Source organism: Mytilus edulis, chromosome 12, assembly GCF_963676685.1.
Source record: "Mytilus edulis chromosome 12, xbMytEdul2.2, whole genome shotgun sequence".
NCBI classification, from domain to species: Eukaryota; Metazoa; Mollusca; class Bivalvia; order Mytilida; family Mytilidae; genus Mytilus; species Mytilus edulis.
Window position 1 is genome coordinate 2,619,234 of NC_092355.1, and position 21,594 is coordinate 2,640,827.

At 32.2% G+C, this 21,594-nt stretch overlaps 1 protein-coding gene across 1 annotated transcript in view; it reads left to right on the plus strand.

Annotated features, from left to right (window-relative positions):
• Positions 1-13,735, plus strand: part of LOC139499437 (early endosome antigen 1-like) — an 18,114-nt gene extending 4,379 nt beyond the window's left edge. Inside the window, exons 3-4 of the mRNA XM_071288113.1 lie at positions 400-467; positions 3,650-13,735. Of these exons, the coding sequence (XP_071144214.1) occupies positions 3,662-9,250 (5,589 nt within the window). The 5' untranslated portion in view covers positions 400-467; positions 3,650-3,661 and the 3' untranslated portion in view covers positions 9,251-13,735. The remainder of the gene's footprint in view (positions 1-399; positions 468-3,649) is intronic.
• The last annotated feature ends 7,859 nt before the right edge of the window (positions 13,736-21,594 follow it).

Below are 21,594 nucleotides of genomic sequence, written 5' to 3' on the forward strand. Positions count from 1 at the left end.
TTCTTTATTTTTTCGGAGAATTTTTCTCTATTCTTGAGAATGGAAATGGAGAATGCATGTGTCTTAGAGACAACAACCCGACAAAAGAGCAGAAAGCAGGCCAAGGCCGCCAATGAATCTTCAACACAGCAAGAAAATCCTACATCTTGGAGCAGGCTTCAGCTTCCCCCTATATAAAAATGTGTACCAGTGTTTTTTAATTTTTTTGTCATTGAAACAATGTTTACTGATCAGGCTGATAAAAAAAGCAAACAAATCAGATTAGATGGTGAACATGATAGTTAAATATTCTATATTATAGTACGGCAATAAATAAACTACTATAACTGTTTTAATGCAAGTGTATTGAAGTGAATTAAGAGTGTTTAATTTCAGAGCAAGTTTTTTTTTTCTCTACAGGGATGTGAAATAGACGTGATAGAAGATATTAACAGATCTTAACTTGGATAGAATAGAAGTTTTGGACAGTGAGTATTGACATTAAATGTATTGTCATGATGATTTTTACAGTGTGAACCAAAACAATAGCTGTGTAAGGGAGTTACCATATGATTTTTCATGTGGGGGGGGGGGAGGGCTATATTGAAATTTGAAGAAAAAATATGGAGTCGTAGGACAGAGATTACAACTAAAAAAATGCAGGACCAAATTTTTTATCCTAGCCCCATGTGAAAATCCAATGGTAGCACCCTAAGACAAATGTAAGAGTTTTAGGACTATGCCCCAATTCAAATGAAAATAAATGCTGAATGTTTTGTTTCTATTCTCTTACTAGAGTTTGTCTCAAGCAAATATTATGAAGCTTATACACAATGCTTATTACCACAAAATACAGATAAAGTTTGAATTTTGGTGGGGTTACTGTTACATTTGTTTCTGAAAACATTTAAAATCTATCCAGTTGTACCTACATTGTATCACCTGCTAATGAGGTAAAAATCTCCTTTTTGACAAATCATCGTATTTTCATCCCATTTCATCATTTGAGTTGTTTTGTTTATAACATTTCTTGTGATTGATATTCACTGATTTGCAAAAAACATTTCTTCAGTTTGCATAGAAAATGGCATCCCATCTCATAGAGAATGTTCTTACAGATGTTTAGCTAGCTTTAAAACCAGGTTTAATCCACCATTTTTCTACATAAGAAAATGCCTGTACCAAGTCAGGAACATAACCGTTGGTATCCATTCGTTTGATTTGTTTGAGCTTTTGATTTTGCCATTTAATTCGGCACTTTCCTTTCTGAATTTCCCTCAGAGTTCAGTATTTTTATGATTTTAATTTGAACTGATTAAATTATCCTTGTATTAGTAAACCAAATTTAATCTTTTGTACTTAACCATACAGGCTGCATGGGATAGATATGGACCTTATACAAAGAAACAATCTAAGCACATATTTGGATGGAAAATAATCACTATGAAAATATAAAAAAGAAGATTTTGTGACTGTCCCAAGTCAGGAGCCTCTGGCCTTTGTTAGTCTTGTATTATTTTTAATTTTAGTTTCTTGTGTACGATTTGGAGTTTAGTATGGCGTTCATTATCACTGAACTAGTATATATATTTGTTTGGGGACAGCTGAAGGATGCCTCTGGGTGCGGGAATTTCTCGCTGCATTGCAGACCTGTTGGTGACCTTCTGCTGTTGTCTGCTCTGAGGTGGGGTTGTTGCCTCTTTGACACATTCCCCATTTCTATTCTCAATTTTATGGTATGATAGCCAATGAGACAACTCTTTACAAGAGACCAAATGGTAGAGATATTAACAACTATAGGTCACCATACAACCTTCAAAGCCCATACAACATAGTAAACTATAAAAGGCTCCCAACTAATGAATGCAAAACAATTCAAAAGAGAAAGCAAATGGCCTAATTTATGTATAAAATGATTAACAAAATAAAATATGATACACAGCAACAAACGACACCACTGAATTACAGGCTCCTGACTTGGGACAGGCACATATATACATGTACAACATGTTTCCTGAGAAATTCTGTAACTAATTGAAAATTGTTATAGAACCGCAACTGCTGCTAGTAGTACATAAACTATCTTCAAACTGTAAAGAACATATGTAAATAATTGAACTTTTCGTTGTGATCCCTTCTTTGACTGTCTCTGTGTAAATCATAACTCGTGTTGTTTGTATATGATTAACTGTAATTGTCTTTGCTTTGTTTCATACTCTCCAATAGGAGGCAAATAAATTATATATACAACATGTTTCCGGAGAAATTCTGTAACTAATTGAAAATTGAGTGGATATATATAAGAACACAACAAAACATACTGAAATACCCAGGAATGAAAATCAAATATGATCTGTATAGATTTTTAATTTCCAAATGCTGTCATATTGAATATTCTGAGATCCAAGTATTGCTTATTTTAAAAAAAATCATAAGATTAAATCCATATACTGTGGATTCATTTATTTTCGTGGGTACCTATTTTTTGTGGATTACAGTAAACTTGCATATCCTTTATGTTCATTTTGTAAATCAGATAATGAGTCTATAGAACACCTATTTTGGAATTGCAATACTGTACAAGATTTTCTACAGGATGTTGATAACTGATTCCTTTCCGGTGGAATAAGTCTCCCAATAAATAAATTAAACTTTCTATTTGGAGACTTATCCAAGATATTTCCCAACAACCCATATAACATGATTTTTCTTTATATTAAACAATATGTGTATAATTCTAGATGCTTTAAAAAGAATCTCTCATTGCAAGCAATTATAATAAAACTGAAAGATATGTATAAATTAGAGAGTATGATAGCTGTAAAAAATAAAAAGATAACTGAATTTGACAATGTATGGAATGTTTTTGAAAAATTGTTATTGAATACCAGCTAATGTCTTTTTTGTTGTTGTTACAATAAATTATGACTACTTAATTATAATCTTTTTTAAAGAAAATATTATTGTCGTGTTATGTACTTGATCAGTGTTGATGGCTGTTACGAAAGAAATATGTCTCGTAAATTTTCAATTTTTGTTCATCATAATTATTTGATATTTAAAATATAGATAGGGATGTAACTGGATAATCCTTTTGTGTTTTGTTTTTGTTTTTTGTGTTTTGTTTTTCCTTCGTTATTTATTTATTTATTTATTTTTGATTTTTTAATTTTTTAATTTTTTATTTCTTTATCTTTTCAATAGAAAATGTAAAATATTTCCAAATAAGATTTATTTATAAAAATGACATTGTATTTATCTTATATGTATTATATTGTATGTATGTCATGTATATGTTGTAATTGTTGGAAATAAAAAAATCAAAAGTTAAAAAAAAAAACTTGCATATTGAAGGATGTTTAATTTCATAATTTTCAAAAGTCTGCATTTAATGATACTACAAATTTGCATATATCATTGAACATTTAAATTCTTGGTTTTCCTAAATCCACAATGATAAGAATCCACAGTAGATTTAATATTACTGTAATGGAAGATCTCTCAATAGGAAAAATGTAAAACAATTCAAACAAGAAAGAAAAATGCCCACATGCATGACATGTATATTATTAAATATTAAACATGAGATTTTTATTTTTCCACCTTAAGAAATTAACATTGTTTTATTTTTTTTCACCTTAAGAAATTAACATTATTTATTTTTTTCCAGATATCTGTGACAATGTCTGACGTAAGTGATGATGAAGATCCCATTGACAATATTGATTTCTCTGTGATCAGTAATTCCATAGAAGCAGGAGGAAATACACTGGACCAGATCCTGAATGCCGTACATTACGGGTCTCCAGAAATTCGTCATCTTTTAAGGGAGTCATGTGACTTCATATTTGAATGTAAACATTGCAAGAATCTTTTCCGTGCCATACCTAACTTCATTGCTCATAAAAGAATTTATTGCGGAGACAAGTCATTTTTTCAAAACACTCCTAAAAAGAAACCGAAGAAAAAGGAGGAAGTTGTAATTGTACGTCCAGTTTCTCCGTCCTTATCTGTTCCGGTGGAAATAATTCCAAAGGAAGGAGAAAAAACTGTGTTAGAACAGATACTGACAGGTTCTTTTCAAGGCAGCTCCGAGGCTTATAAACACTATACAGAAGCTGCTACTCATGTGGAAAAACAAAACATGATTCAATCTTCCTCAGCTGTAGTCACCAGTGCAATAAAAAACACACAAAATGCAGTCAATGTTAATGTTATTGAGAAACCACTGACATTAGGGAAGGAAGTGGTGTCTAATGCTACAGCTATTTTAGAAAAAGCAAAAAAAGCAAAAAAACAGGCTCTAACAAAAATCGTAGATGGCCTGAAAAAATCTGCCACTTCTTCAAATTCAGAATCAAGTTCATCACCCAAAAAGATCATAGATAAGAAAGCTACTGGAGATAATGCCAGTGAAGTTCAGAATAAATTTGTTGCGACAGTGGTCAAACCAGTCTTGGAGTCAAAACGTAAAAGTAACAAAACACAAACTAAAACAGATGGCGCTGTAGTACAGAAACTAAAAGAAAAAGTAGACAACACATCGTCTACAGTGAAATCAGGAAAAACAGAACCAACTAAATCAGTAAAAGTTGTTTTGACCCAGTTGCCAGATAAAGCACAAATTTCTGAGAAAAAAGACTCAACTGTGGACAAATTGTCAAAAAAATCAAGTGGTTCATCTTCTTATGCTGATGTAGTCAAAACTGGGAAATCTCCAGATAAATCTCCAGATAAATCTCAAACATCAAAAATATCTGTATCATCCAATGATTTAAGGCCTGTCAAAACACAAAATGGATCAGAATTGTCTGAACTAAGTCAGTTAGGTCACTGTGACCTAGATAAACTGAAATGCCTCATTTGTAACTTACAGTATACACAGAAGAAAACACTACTACAACACATGCATGTAATTCATTCCGACACAAAGAGAAAATATCCTTGTACTATGTGCAAAAAAACATTTGACTATTTTTGGGGACTGACACGTCATCTTTTGTTGAATCACAAGAAATCTAAAGAGGAAATTGATCGAATGAGACCTGAATTACGGGGTCTTGCATATACAGTTAACGAACTTAGTAAAATAGAAGATTCTGAACGTACCACAGACAAAAATCAAAGTACCATGAAAACTGCACGTAGGAATCAAGTAACGAAAACGATTGTGAAAATGAATACATGTGATGGTTGTCATAAATCATTCTGGCAAAAGAAAAACTACGAAGAGCATGCAAAACAATGTGGTTTCCTGGCTGCTGACCAATCACAGAAAAAAGTTACGAAAAACAGCCCTACGAAAGAAGAGCATTCTAAGTCACCTTCTACCACATCAGTAGCATCTCGTCGTAAAAAGACCCTTCAAAAGTTGGCAGAAAGTAGGGACACGAAAGACACTGAAGATGACGTTTGTGACAATACATCAGAGGTTGATAATGGAGGAAGATCAATGGAGGGAAGAAAAGCAGCATCGGCAAACAGACTCAGAATTGGCGGGAAATTTGTTTCCAAGCAGTTCCAGCAGAAGATGCAGGAAAACTTAAAGAAAGAAACAGAAACTAATGAAAAAATGACTGAAAATAAATCAAATACTAGTCAAAATAAAATGGTGAAAAAACTGAAGGAAAAGTCTCGTAACTTTGTTCCTGCTCAGAGATTCATCAGTACAAGAAGGTCAGCTGAATTTTATCACTCACCTGCCCAGAGGACACGGTTTCATGACAAAAGGAGGGCAGTCGTGTCCAGTCCAAAGAAGGATTCGCCAAGTAAATCGCCCAGGAAAGCATGTGAAAAAATGTTTGAATCTGGTTCTGAGTCTTCTACGAAACAATCACCTGAGCAGAAGTCAGAACTTGAGCTTGCAAGACGTAATCTATTACAAGCAATAGAAAAAGGCCAGATGAAAGACGATGAAAACACAACGGAAAAAACAGGATCTCCAGTGAAAAAAGGAAGTACCGCAATACCAAGTGGTAAAAAATTAGCTGTATCAGAGACTGGACGATCACGGTCAGTTAGCAGAAGGTCACAGAGCACGCCATCCAGGGATGGTTCAACTGATGGCATTAAAAAACCTGGTGTAAGTTCTGATAGAAAGCTGCCTCAATCAAGGGATTCATCTATTGATAGTGTTAGGTCCAGGAAAAGTACTAGGACACAAAGAGATACATCTAGAGATTTATCTGTAGAAAGTGTTAGATCTCGGAAAAGTATCAGAACACAAAGAGATACATCCAGAGATTTGTCAGTAGAAAGTGTCCGATCATGTCAAAGTACAAGAAGTTTATCCAGAGGAAAATTAATTACAGAGAAAGCCGTAGGAAAGGGAGATGAGAAAGAGTCTGACATAAAAGGTAGATCTCGTCTTTCAACACGTCAGTCTGCTATAAAGGATTCACAGGATTCAACCAATCAAAATGTAACTGATATCAAATCACCAGGTCAAAGTAATGTTACCATAAAACAGTCAGAAGGTAAAACCTCAGAGTCGCTACAAACAAAAACATCAGACGATACATTGCAAAAATCATCTTCATTAAAAAATGCTGAGAGTAAACCTGATGAAAAGTTGAATAGAAAAAATGTCAAGAATTCACCGATACAAAAGTCTGATGGTAAAAAATCTTCTCCAACTACTAAAAATCCACCCAAAGTTACAGTGTCTAAGAAAAGTACAGGAAAAGATGAAATTGATGGAACAAAGCAAGGGGACCAAGGACAGAAAATGAAACCTAAATGGTCCACGAAAAACTGGACTGATAGAAAACCTGTTGATCCTTTGGACACTCTGAAGATTGGAACAAAACGTGCGAATAAAGGGAAGATTTTAAAAAATGAGGGAAAATTAAAAGGAGTAACAAAACATAAAGTAATGAAATCTAAAGCCAGGTATACCACTAGGTCAATGAAGACTCGCATACAGACAGCCAAGAAAATAGGTGAATTGAAAAAGAGGCAGTCGACTAGGATATCAGCAAAGAAAAATGACGATGATACTAAATCTCAAGATGTGGCTGAAGTAGTAAAACCTACAAATTCTGATAAAAACAAAGATAACATTAGTCAACAGAAGCCTGTTGGCAAAAGTCAAACCACACCAAATTCAGATAAAAAGTGCAATCCAAAAGATGTGGAGAAAAATGTAAAAGGGAAGCTTAAAGAGGAAGTAAAAATGTCTCCTGCTAGTGATAAAAAGATAAAAACTGTTAAAACTTCTCCAGCTTCTAAACAGAAAGGTAAAATTGAAACACCAGAAAAAAATAATCAAAGGAAATCAGTAGGTAAAACTCTAACATCTCCGGAAATAAAAATAAAGTGTGTTGAAAGCGAAAAAGCATCTGTTAAGTCGACAGAAAGCAAAGATGTAAAGGAAGAGAATGTTGGAACAAGCAATGAAGATAAAGCCGGTGAAGTGACTGTGTACTCCCACAGACCAAGGATTGCTTCAGATATGGAAGGAGTCAAAATTATAGAGGAAATATGGGTCAGCAAAGAAATAGGTCAACCATTACAAAGTGTCAAATGTAAAAAAACGATTATAGAGTCGCCAAAAAAGTCAAAAGCTGGGAGGATGTATGTCGTTGATTCAGCCGACACTGATCCTGACAAATCAAAATGTTTAGATTTTAGCCGAATAAATCATTTGGTGGATTACAAAAACAACAAATGTCTACAATGTGGCCTTGAACTTACAGATATTTCTAGTTTACGTAGGCATGCGGTGCGGCATCTAGGTTGGAAGAGGTATAAATGTAGGCTCTGTGCGTACACTGGATTCAACAGGTCGGAATGCAACTCTCATATAAAAAGACGTCATGCAGAAAAACTCATTGCCAGCTCGTCTCCATTGTCATCATTCATTATAGACCTGAATAAAGAAGCGTCTGATGTCCGTAACAGAAAAAAGAAATCAACAATGAAAAAGAAAACTATCGCTGAAAAGAAGTCAGAAAAAGTTTCTGATATAGGTCCAAGAACATTGAGAAAATCTTCAAGGAAAAGCATTACAGTGGATGGTCAGGCAGGGGAATCTGCAAACAGCAAGTCTGAAAAATCGGTAACTTTAGTCACAGAAAATCTGCCTGCTAGTAGATCAAGATCTAATTCTGGACCTCCTGAGGCAACCACCTCCCTGGAATCCGAGTCTACTGATAATGAGGCTGCATTAACACGTAAGAGAAAACGAGCAATCAGTGAAGAAGGTGTAGCTATGGAAACAAAGGGAGATAATTTGACTCCAATGTCAACATCTCAAGAATCTGAACTGTCTAAACAACAATCTGATTCTTTAAGTAAGACTATGGATGATAATTTAGATGACTTGGAAGAAGAACTGCGTAGTGTTTCTGATTATGAGGATAATAACGATCCACCACCGAGAAATGTTGTCTCACCTACATGGACAAAAATGAATGCGAATGTGGCATTAATGATGGCCACACTTGAGGAGGCAAGAGCCACAAAGTTCTCAAGAGGGAAGCGAGGCCGGGGAGGTCTTCGTAAATTTAGTCCTCCACTTCGTAAATATTCCCGTCTTAGTACAGATGAATCTATAGATCAAGATACAAGTTCATTGAAGGATGACAATGAAGAGTCATCTCCCCTAGATAACAATGTGAATAAAAACTCAGATTCTACTATAGAAAAAGAAAAGGAACAAATGGAGGATAATACTGTCGAGGAATCTCCAAAAAATCCACAATCCACTGCTAAGAATACAGTGAATAAAACAGTCTCGAGTGAAAAGTCTGAGAAATTACTAAGTGAATCAACAGAGAATAAAACTCTTTCAAAAGATGAAAAAACTACCGAGATAAAGGAAAAGGAAAAGGAATCGTCAGAAATGAAAAGTAGTGAAGAAAGTAAGAAAACTGAATCTACCACAAATGTAGAGGAGGAATGTACTGATATGGAACATTTTTCTGTAAATAAGGAGGAAGAAAATGATATAAAAGGAAACAAGCAGTCTTCAGAGGAGGAAAATGTGAAATCAGTAAAATCAGATGTGGAATCACCAAAATCAAATGTACAATCAGTAATATCGGATGTACAATCAGTGAAATCAGTTGTGCAATCAGTAAAATCAGATGCGGTATCAATAAAATCAGATGAAATTGATCCTAAAAAAGTTAATAGTGAAATTGTAAAACCAAGTGCTGACAATGTTAAGGAAGAAACTGAACCAAAGTGCGAAGAAGAAATAACAAAATCAGGTGAAGAAACAAAACAGGACTCAGAACAATCTAAAAAAGAAAACACAGCTGTATAGGAAGACAATGTCAGACTTAACTTGTTTCTTGTGATTCTTTATTTAGTTCAGGAATATATAAATGACATATTTAATACAGTAAATTCAAAAATTATTGGTTACATGTAAATTTATTATTGTCATTGTTGTGCAATGAACAAAAGTGAGTAATTATTTTTATTTCAGGAAGTGCTATTTACAATAATGCAATCAAAATTCAAAATGCAAGTGTCTTTGTTTTTCTGATATCTCGTCCATTTTGATATTCTAAACAGGCTGTGGATTCACTATTATTCGTTGGATATCAATTTTCGTGGTATTCGTGGGAACAGGTAAACCACGAAATTAAATGTTCAACGAATATCACATTTTTTTATAGTCTAGTAAGCAGATTTCTGCAAAACCACGAAATCAAATATCCACGAACATGCAAATTTTCCTTAATCCACGAAAATTGATACCCACGAAAATAAATGAATCCACAGTATTAAAATAACTGAATTTACATTATATTTACATTATTGCTTAGAAATTTAACTTAGTTAGGTTTTCTGATTTATTCAGATTCACATAAAAATTCATGTTTTATTGCATGTTAGATCTGATTTTTTTCATGTTTCTTTTTTCATTCGCCTGAAAGTCATTTTTTAATAGTTCAAACTTAACAAGTTCAAAGGTAAACTTTGATAAACATTGAATTAAGAATGATTGCTCCCTAAAGAAATGGCAAACTTTCATCATCGAAATCACCATGATCACCATATGCTGTGGACTCACTTATTTTCATGGCTACCAATTTTTGTGGATAAAAGAATACTTGCATGTTTGTTGGCATTTTCTCTCATGGTTTTGCCGAAGTTTGCATACAAGCCTTTAGGAAATTTGTCATTCTTTGAACATTTGATTTGGTGGTTAACCTAACCCACTAATCCAAGAAAATTGGTATCCATCGAATAAAAATTAATTCACAGTATATTCAGCTATATTTTATGAAAAGATAGCACTGTATAGCATCACTACCAGATATAAGTACCCCCTGAAGCAAAGAAACAATAATAGCAAAAAGTTCATATTCTTTTCACTGTACTGTAAAAAATTATTTGCCATTAATTTACACGAATGTATCTGAAAACAACAGTTTATTTTTTAAATGCAGGGTCGTTCTAGCTTAAATATGATATAACTTTCTTCTACCAAAAAATCAAATAAATAGTTCAACCAGTTTTAAACTCGTCACATGCTTCTCTTAACTAGTACCAACTCTGGGCCGATTCTGACGATTTCGAGGGTTCCTATGTCCATCTGTGATGCTACACAGTGTAGACAGACACTCTCACATACCCTCCGAGTGATTTCTTAATAAGTGCAATGTATCTTCTTCCCATGTAAATGATGTACATATATTTTTTTTTATATTGATCTGTTGTATGTAATGACATTATACATAATATCTTTTGTACTTAAGTAGACTGATTAAATATTTACTAAGAATATGAATTTCACCTTTGTTGTTTTATGTCAAATTAAATTTAATGTTAAGATTATCTTTTCATATAATTATCTTGTCCTATACCTATATTTTACAAGTAAACTATTTACAAACATGAAACTTCCAAAAAAGTCCTATATGCTTTAGAAGTAACTGTTACCTATATTTGATATCTTCAACATCATTTGGTCTTTAAGGAGAGTTGTAATATTATCATACCACATCTTCTTTTTTTTATTAAATTAAGTCTTGTTGCTATGGGTTTGTTGAACTTCAGATATGCCTGGCTAAAGAGGCTTTATGTTTTACATTCACATCAATTTGAAACTTGTTTGTGATGCTGTGAACTTTAGAAAGTGTATGCCAATTCGAGTTTTGTGATAATTTCCTATATACATGATATATAGCCATCTAAATTAATTTCAAAAAAGTAACGAAATTAGGAGTATTTTACCTCACACAATTTGATTACATAATGTTTTGAATGGTTTGTTAAAATGATTTTGGTGAAACTTGTAACTTAATTCTCAACTAAGGCCAAATAAAAAAAGTATGTGTGGTTCCAGTTACATCTGAAAAAAAGTGAGGGTACTAAGGTAGGTAGGGTTTTTTTTTAATTTTATGGGTTTTTTTTTACATTGAGTCTATGGGAGCAACATTCTGTTTTTAACAGGGCTAAATGAAAAATGACAATAAAATCTTTAGGGTAGGCTTTTTTTAAGCCGAAAAAGTAGGAACAGTAAGGTTACTGGAACCACACATATATTTTTATTTGGCCTAAGGATCTAATAACAAATTATGATATGAGTATTTTTGTAATAATTCTGTGATAGATTGATACTGATGCTATTATAAAACATTGAAGGAATGTCTGTAATATTTCTTCTGTCTATGAAGAAATAACATTAAAAATGTGATGCACCCTGAATGAACAACTGAGTAGCGTGTTATTTAAAGGTGTGCACCCTAATTTTTAAGTTATTTGGAAGAGACAGAAAAAATATTACATCATTACTTATAATTTTATTATAAATTCTATTAGTAAGGAGTAAATTAGAAAAAATGTTGGTGACATCAATTGCATGACAAAACTATGTCTATGAGATTATAGATGAAACACTTTTATTTAGCCAATCGGAAGACATGTAACATCCAAAATTAAATTACTTTTTTTTTTAAAGAAATTAGTTTCTGGTTAATAGCCAAAACATACTGCCATTTCTGTTATTTTTTATTTTTTGATATTCACATGAATGATTTAATGGAATGGCCGATTCATTCAATATTTGTTTTACTCAGTATGATTAAGGGTTGATCCAATCCACAATCACTTGTCTTTTGTTGAAGACTGCATTAATAATTAGTTTGCAGTATTGATGTCTTGTTAAAGTTGGCTCACAAACCTGTTTATTCGTTCTAGTAGGACAAAGGAAAATTTTGCAAAAATGAGAAAATATAAACTTTTTAATTTTTCAAAATTCCATGATATGTCTCCAAAAATACTTTTCCAAATTTTGTGATTCTGAATATAATTCAACTGATATTTATATCTTTTTTGTGCTTTATTATAGTTGTAAGTACAAGTGAGATGTTTATATGTGTTGCAATCAAAGTATTCTTTCTTTTGCATAGGCTTTCTCAAACCCCATTAGAAAAACATCTGTAATAAGTATATATATGATATGGTGTTTTCAATATCAACCCTAAGCCCATGTGCAGAGCTATCACATTTTGTTGTTTCCGGTTGACATGACCATGATATTGAAAAGGCATGTAATATTTTCTATATATTGTCAATTCAGAACTTATTTTGAGTCATTGACCATTAGCAAAAATGTAAAAACTTATTTTTGTGATTATTAAATTTTATGAATGACATGCTTATATCATAACATTGTGAAAATCTGATACACTAGCGTTTTTGGAAAGATAATAACATCACAAAATATTTTGAATTAACAGTAACTTGACCATTGATAAATACCTCTTTCTTTGTATTGAACTGGCTTTTTTGTACATTTCATAGCAGTTATAAAAGAAAAGAAAATTGCATAGAGTTATGTCCCCTCACATTGTGTATTCATATCATTATGCTTGCAATTGTTATCATTTTATATAATGTTTCTTCTGTAAATATTATTTCCCTTCACATTGTGTATTCATTCTGCTTGCAATTGTAATCATTATATATGTATGTGTTTAAACGAGAAACTGAGTTGATTTGTATTTTTTTGACATGTTTGTGATAATTTGTTAACTAATGATTCTTGTTGATTTACCTTTTGAAACTTCAACTGTTTTCCGAATTGTTTTTCATTTCTTTTTACATATTCCTATCTTTCAAAATAATGATTTTCCTTAACAATTATTTTGAATTTAGATTCAATTATTTCAAAATTGTTTTATTAAAATTGTAACTTCAAAAACAAAGATAATTTTTTGTACTTTTTGTGGGGAGGCTGTGGTGAGCAGAGAAATATAGATTCTACCATTATAACAAGTGTGTTACAATATTTCTCCACTGGAGACAGTTAAATTTTAATATTTAAAGCGTGAGGCTTGCCTAGCTTGTCGTCAATAATTAAAATTTAACTGTTGAGAATGGAGAAATATCGTAATATCTGAGTAGTGGTTTCTCTAATGATTTTTATCCTTCATTTTCAAAGATTTGAAGAAAGGTCAGTTCTTTATTTGTCTTTAGGTCATCAAACATGGTTACCTTTTTCATGATGTCAAAATAGAAAATTCTGAAAAAACAAAGAAAATTGGACATGTAATTAAATTTCGACTAATCATTTGCAGAGAATAGATATTTCACTAGTGAGGAGAAATATTTTTCTCAAACCATTCAAAAAATGTTAAAATAGCACAAAAATTAGGGAAATATTTGTTTGCACTTTAAAGTTAATGTATCTGTATTGAATAATGTTATAAATTACTTTGTAACTAGTCATTATGCCATAAAGCATGAAATATAGTGCTATTCTGTATAAATAAATAGAATATGAAATGCAAAATATCTTTCTTTGACCTCCCAGATCATATTTAGATGTCTATATTTAACTTTAATTTTAAGGTTATAAAGTTTAGTCTTATTAGCTATGTATTTGAAGAGGGGCAAAAAATTCCAGAGGGACAATCAAACTAGTAGATGGAAAATAAACTGACATTTAAGCCATGGCTAAAAAGGAAAAAGACAAATAGTACACAGGAAACAACATAAAAAACTAAAGAATAAGCAACACGAATCCCACCAAAACCTGGGGGTGATATCAGGTGCTCCGGAAGGGTAGGCAGATCCTGCTCCACATGTGGCACCCTTCGTGTTGCTCATGAACTATCCTCAACTTCATTCCATATTCAATAGCTTGAGATTCCTATCAGTATTGATTGGCTTGATAGAGTTTTGCTGCTTACTTGGAAGTTATCAAGCCATGGGTTCAAATTATTTTAAAATTTGTAGTCATCCATTCAAACATTTTACCAATGCAATCTTGATTTGGTTGAATGTTATGAAAAACATAGATATAAGAAGATGTGGTATGAATGCCAATAACATTTTGTAAAAGTAATCCGTTATAGGTCAAAGAACTGTCTTCAAACCAGAGCCTTGGCTCACAATGAACAGCAAGCTATAAAGGGCCCCAAAAATTATGTATGTTAACACAGATGATCATGGATGTTTCACTTGTTATAGCCACGACTGACATGACATGTGCCACTCGATTAGTGAGCATTACTTACCATTCTAACCACCTTAGTTTGGATTTGTGTTACTCAATCATTATTTTTCTGTAAAGTGTTTTGTAGACAGTCAGTTGTTTTCTTTTTCCTCGTTTTGATACAACCGCAAATATTTTTGTGCATCGTATTATGCTATCATGTCTTTGTCTGTGTCGTCATCCGAAGACACATTTAGTTTCCAGACAATAACTTAAGTTTAAGCAAATGGATCTCTATAAATTTTCAGCAGAAGGTTCAATATCACTATAGGAAGATTGGGATTGATTTTGGGGGTTATGGTCCCAACAGTTAAAAAAGTAGGGGCTCAAAAAAGCAATTTTGTAGTTTCCAGACAATTACTTGTGTTTAAGTGTATGAATCTCTCTGAAATTATACCACTAGTTTCCATACCACAAAGGGATGGCTATGATTGCTTTTGGGGGTTATGGTTCAAACCATTTATGAATTAAGGGGGAATAGTAGGATTTTCTGGTTCATGGAAAATTGAGACAATTTTTGAAAAGCAGTGTAAGGGTGCTAATCCAAATACATTAAAATACAATGTTGTGTATGTTTGGATTTACCTCCCTTACACTACTTGTAAATTATGTATAAAGAAATGTCAGGTTTTGGACTATTTCTAAAGAAAAGGGAGATAAATAAAAAAAAAATCAGAGAGGGCGGGTTAAAAAGGCATTAACATAGTGTATTGCACAAAAGCAAAACAGGGGTAAACATTTTTTTAGGGGTGGGTTAGCGGTGGTGGTCAATTCGCAACAGCATAGTGTATTGCACAAAAGCAAATAAAGGGGCGGTTATCCTTTTTTGTGTGTTGGGGACTCCCAGGAGGGGAATCAATTCACAACAGCATAGTGTATTGCTCAAAAGTAAAAATGATATATATTCAAATCACATAACCAATTCTAAGTTCCTTGACTACAGATATTCTGTCTCAGAAACCTATTATTTGTCAAAAATTAAAAAAAAAAAATTACAATCCAAATTTAGACCTATATTAAGCACGAATATTGTGTGCATTTTTGTTTAAACTGTTCATGGTTGGACCTCTGCAGTCGTATCCAGCTGTGCCCAGCGAAGCAATTTATTGTCTCTTCATCAGGTAGAAAAACAGGACTTGGGCAGTGTGATTTGTTAATGGGAAATAATGACTAATGGTAAGAATATTACATAAGATATAAGCAGTGGTACAACTGATTTCCAGATTATTTGGCATTGTCCCCTCAGTCATAGTCTATTGCTCTTAAAACTTTTCCTACTTTTGATATCATTGAGAATATATATAGGGAATGTGTCAAAGAGACAACAACCCGACCAAAGAGCAGAAAACAGCCAAATGCATGTTTTTTATGATTAGATTATATATATGTTACAGTAAATAGGTGAAATTAGGAATTACATGTAATTACTAAAATTTAGGAATTACAGGTAATTCCCGATGCACTTAGTTAATACAAGTAATTCCTTAAACGGCCCAGTTATTACCAGTAATTACTAATTTTAAAATGAATTATTACACCTATTTACTGACTGCTAAAACAATGTTGTATTATGGTCAGATGATCAAAAGTTATATGGTAATACTAATTAGAAGATCAGTTAGTACGTTTAAAATATTGAATAGTTGATTTGTATTAAAAATATCTTGAATAAATATGGACTTTCAAATATTTGGTTAAATCAGAGTAACTTTAGTTTTAATCCAAAATGGTTAAAGATGAGCATTAAACAGAGAATTTTTGACCAATTTCAGCAGACATGGAAATCAGAAATGGAAAATTCTCCCAAATCATTATGTTTTAACTTTTAAAAAAAAAACTTTGAGTTTGAAGAATATTTAGACTTATTAACTTATAATGATAAGATAATGTTATGTAGGTTAAGAACTGGAATGAACTGTTATGTGCATTAGCTTCCAGATATAAAAAAAATATATATATATTTTTTTATTGTTAAATCATTAATAAAAATGATATAGTGAAATTATAATTCACTGTTAGCAGCCAATCTGGTTCTATTTTGTTAAATTAGCTGTGAAACAAGGTTGATGAGTTGTGCACTTGCTAGTGAATATTTGGACCTCATTGAATACGTATTCATGTGACCTTCAATTCAACCCCTAGCTGGAGATGGGTTATCGTTGTATTAAGCTATTACAATTGTAAGAGTTTTGCAGAACAAATAGTCTCGCCTACTTTTGCTGTTAATCGCAGGCTCAACAAAAATGAGGAAAAGATATTAAAATTTTCCTCTAGATACTATCTTTTGACTTAAGTACTTTAAGAAGCTTCTGTCAAAATTGGGTAAAAATCCAGGATGGTTTATAAAATCTAATGTTTTAAAATATTTAACTGCAGAGTATATGTAATGTTAACTGGGAAAAAAACTAGGCCATTTATGATGTTTATAAGTAATATAGGGAAAAAAAGGATTTTTTTTTACAAACTTTACTTGCGGATATTATCTTATGATCATAAACATTTAGCTTCTGTCCAAGTTTGGTAGAAATCCAGGATATTTGGAGAAAGTTATTTTAAAGTTTTAAACCACAGTGCATGATTGAGATTTTAGTATAACAAAATTATGAAAATCAATTTTGGATTGATATCATTGTCTTGCATATATAAATGCATATAGTGACGGAGTTACAAGACCTATAAAACAACCATTTTCCAGATTCAATTCACAAATACTAAAGAGTATGCACTTTTGATGTGCCTTATATTCCTACATCCTTAAGTAAGCTCCCTTAAAATCCCTACCCTTTACTTTCTTATTTGGTATCTTGAATTATGTTTTTCATTTTAAAACAAAAACATCAAGTTAGTAAATAGCTGTAAAAATGACAAAAAAAATCAGTAATTACCAGTAATCACTGAAACAACTAGTAAATATATGTATTTACTAAATTGGCTAGTAATTACAGGTATTTACTGAAATGTTTAGTAATTACGTGTAATTCCTAATTTCACCTATTTACTGTAACATATATATATTTACAGGGGTCTTTGATATACAAAGATGATAAAATTTACGCCCGTGGGGTTAATGTTGACTACATTCAATGGCCCTTTCGTTTGCTTGACGGCAGAGCTTTTAAAAGCATTTAGTATTACCCTTGTCAGTTTGAACGTACGTCAGTACACGTGTACATCCGTCCATACGTCCCAAAGTTGGTTTCTGTTCTCTAACTTTAGTTTCCCTCAACCAAAGGGTATAAAACTTCTACGCAATGCTTATAATCACAAAATACAGATCAAACTCTTGTTGTGCATATCCTAGAAACAAAGGGTCAATTCATTTTTAGTGTATGGAATAGTAGTTAGGTGTACATGTGTGTATGGAATGATAGTTAGGTGTACATGTTTGTATGGAATAATAGTTAGGTGTACATGTTTGTATGGAATAATTGTTAGGTGTACATGTTTGTATAGAATAATAGTTAGTTTTACATGATTTGTATAGAATAGTAGTTAGGTGTACATGTTTGTATGGAATAATAGTTAGGTGTATATGTTTGTATGGAATAATAGTTAAGTGTACATGTGTGTGTTTCTATGAAATAATAGTTAAGTGTACATGTTTGTATGGAATAATTGTTAGATGAATAAGTTTGTAATGAATAAAAGTTAGGTGAACATGTTTGTATGGAATAATAGTTAGGTGTACATATTTGTCTGAAATAAAAGTTAGGTGTACATGTCTGTATTGAATAGTAGTTAGGTGTATATGTTTGTATGGAATTATAGTAAGGTGTGCATGTTTTGTGGAACAATAGTTAGGTGCAAATGTTTGTATGAAGTAATAGTTAGGTGTATTTGTGTGTATAGAATAATAGTAAGGTGTGCATGATTGTATGGAATAGTTAGGTGTTCATGTTTGTATGGAATAATAGTTAGGTGTATATGTTTATATGGAATGATAGTTAGGTGTGCATGTTTGTATTGAATAATAGTTAGGTGTACATGTTTGTATGGAATAATAGTTAGGTGTATATGTTTGTATGGAATAATAGTTAGGTGTACATGTTTGTATGGAAGTGTTTTGTTTGACCTTGACATCACGTACTGGTTCATTGGCCAATGTCAAGTTTTTGTGGTTTAATCTGTGTCATAGACAGATAGATTCATTGTTTTTTGCTTAACGTCCAGTGCCAAATATCCCATGCATGTTTAGGACGAGAACAAATAAACAATGAATACAACATAAAGGTTATGTAGTGGGATCCGACCTTAAGGATGGATGGAAATTTAGGAATGCCAATGCATGTAAAATTCGAATTTTGGATTGAGACAGAAATTAAGCCTTGTAAGAGGCTTTCTACATCGGATGTAGTGTCTCCATTTTGACCAGTCTATGTTGTGATGTTACACTCTTGTTTCAGATAAGGGTGAAGGTTTGGTACCAATAAAACATATAACCCCGCTGCAATTGTTTGCAACTGTCCTAAATCAGGAATCTGATGTTCAGTAGTTGTCGTTTGTTGATGTGGTTTATAAGTGTTTCTCTGGTGTTTTTCGTTAAAGATCAGACCGTTGGTTTTCCCATTTGAATGGTTTTACACTAGTAACTTTTGCTGTTCAGTGTGCGCCAAAGCTCCGTATTGAAGACAGTACTTTGACCTATAATGGTTTACTTTTACAAATTGTGACTTGGATGGAGAGTTGTCTCATTGGCACTAATACTACGACTTTTTATATCTATATTACTAGTATATAGGATTTTTTTCCGAGACAAGTTCTGTGCACTACTGGCGTTATAGTTTTTCAAAATGAAAGTAGAGGAGTTATGCACAAACTTCATTTTTTGTAGGATTGCTCAGATAAGTTTCTTGGATCGACGCGTAAAATAACAGCCATCTCTCCATCGCCTATGATCTTTAAGAGGACAAAAGATTCTGATTTTTTTGTCGATTGTCTGTCGTACATTATAAAATTAAAAACAGTAATGATTGATGCAAAAGTGTGGACGAGAATTATGCACGTTTTTTTTTAACAATGTATCATGATGGTAGAAGTTGGAATAAATGAAGTGTTAGGTGATTTTATATTTCTAAAAGTATCGTAATATCATGATGATCAAGCACGAGATGGTAGACCATTATCAGATTATAACACAGCAAGTGAATTAGATGGTTTGCCATTGCCATTCATTTTGAATCTGAACCACTAAAATGCTTGGTGTTTAACGACTGTCATGATCTTCGCTAGCAAAACGGTGCGAAAGATACAAGAGGGACATTTAAGGCAAAGGGTTACGATCCAGTTCCCTTTTATCCACCAAGCTTTGGGTAGCGAAGATGTGCTATCATGGAACTGGTGTAGGTTGTGAAAGCAGTTAGTAATTTTGGATGATAACCAAGTTAAACCTATTCAAAAACACACACGCTCGTGCACGAGACGATGACTTTAAAGATTTTTTTTTTTTAATTATAGATGCGTTATATATTGACCAGAAATCGATATTTGTTGCAATTGCGATAAAATCTTATCGAAATATTGAAAGGAATTTATAAAACACTTGTTATTTTGAGTGTTAAAAATGTTTCTTTAATCTAATGTCCCTGATAAATGGTGTGCAGCATTCTTCTATAGTAAGGGATAAACCATTTAACTTCAAGCGAAGGGGTTACGTTTTTTTTTGTCTGGGTCAGATTTTTATTTTTCGACGCTATCCGCTATCAATCCAATCAATTTCTTTTAAATTCAATTGTTATTTGGATGGAGAGTTGTCTCATTGGCACTCATACCACATCTTCCTATATCTATATAAGGTATGGCGGAAATCTGGATTCAGAATAAAAATGTTTGTCACCTGCATGACCACGATATTTTTTCTCTCATCAATTAATTGGTGATTAGAGTATTTCCTTTAGGAAAACAAATACCCCCTTTTTGGAGGTTAAATGGTGTTTCTCTAAAATACATTTCTAACAATAAAATTTCAAAGAATAATTCTTAGTGTCCAAACTGTTTCTTATAACAGAAGGCCAGTATGATTCCCTTATGAATGGTGTGCATAGTTCTTACATTTGTTACTATCAAAATTCCAAGAATTTGAGTAACAAAACACTTACAGTTGCCTTGTGAAACAATATACTTTTGACTTTATCATACATGCAAAGTAATAATTAAAACAGGTACTTATGAATGTATCAATGTGTATAAAAAAAACTGTAGACCCCATCCTTCAATTTGTTTTTTGCCGTTTAACAGGCCACCGTTATTTCTAATAGTAAAATGACTGCAATTGACGTCTTGGTGAATATCTTCTTATTTGTTTGTTTTTGTGGAGAGATTACTTTTGCCAGAGGTAAGGAAAATATGTCATTTTTTTGTACACAGCATTTAGATGGTACCAATCGCCTTGGTTCAAATTAATTTGGCTCTTTTAATTTTGTAAAATTTTGACAAAATATTTACTTTGACCCTTTGACTGAAATACAAGTACTTCTAAAAATTCGAACCACACACGTTATCGGCAAAATTTCATTGAACATATATAGCGGTTTGACAAAATAATTTTGATCATTGAGAAGCTTAAAAGGAATGTGATTAAAACTTTCAGCTGATTTTTCAGAGTTATCTCCTGATAGTGTTATATATGTACTCCAAAAACAACTTTACGTCATTGATCATTTTTATTCGCGTTCACCAGGCAGTCTGGCGGACAACTTGGCATGTCTCCACAAACATTTATGCCTAAAATAGTCAAACATGTATATGAAAAGAAACTTTAAAGGCAGATTTCAGTTAACATAATGTCTGTATTTTTTTTTAAACCGTCCCATTATTTTTACATAACATCATGTTAAATAATGTCAATAATTTCAAATAAAACTTTTAACGAAGTGAAATATCAAAATAAAACAAATACTAATATTTCAAATAAATTGGTTGTAGTGAGAAATTATGGACGATTCAGAAAGAAGCAATATATTTGTTTTTATCTGTTTAATTTTATTCTTTCGTTCCGAAATTTTAAGGTAAACTCTGTCACATATATCATATATATATGCTGAGTTCACACGTAAATCGAAACTGCATAAAAACATTAAAAAAATAATTCTTTAGGTTATGTTTGTTATTTCAGAAGAGATCAATTGAATACTAGTATATTTTTTTATTGTACACAG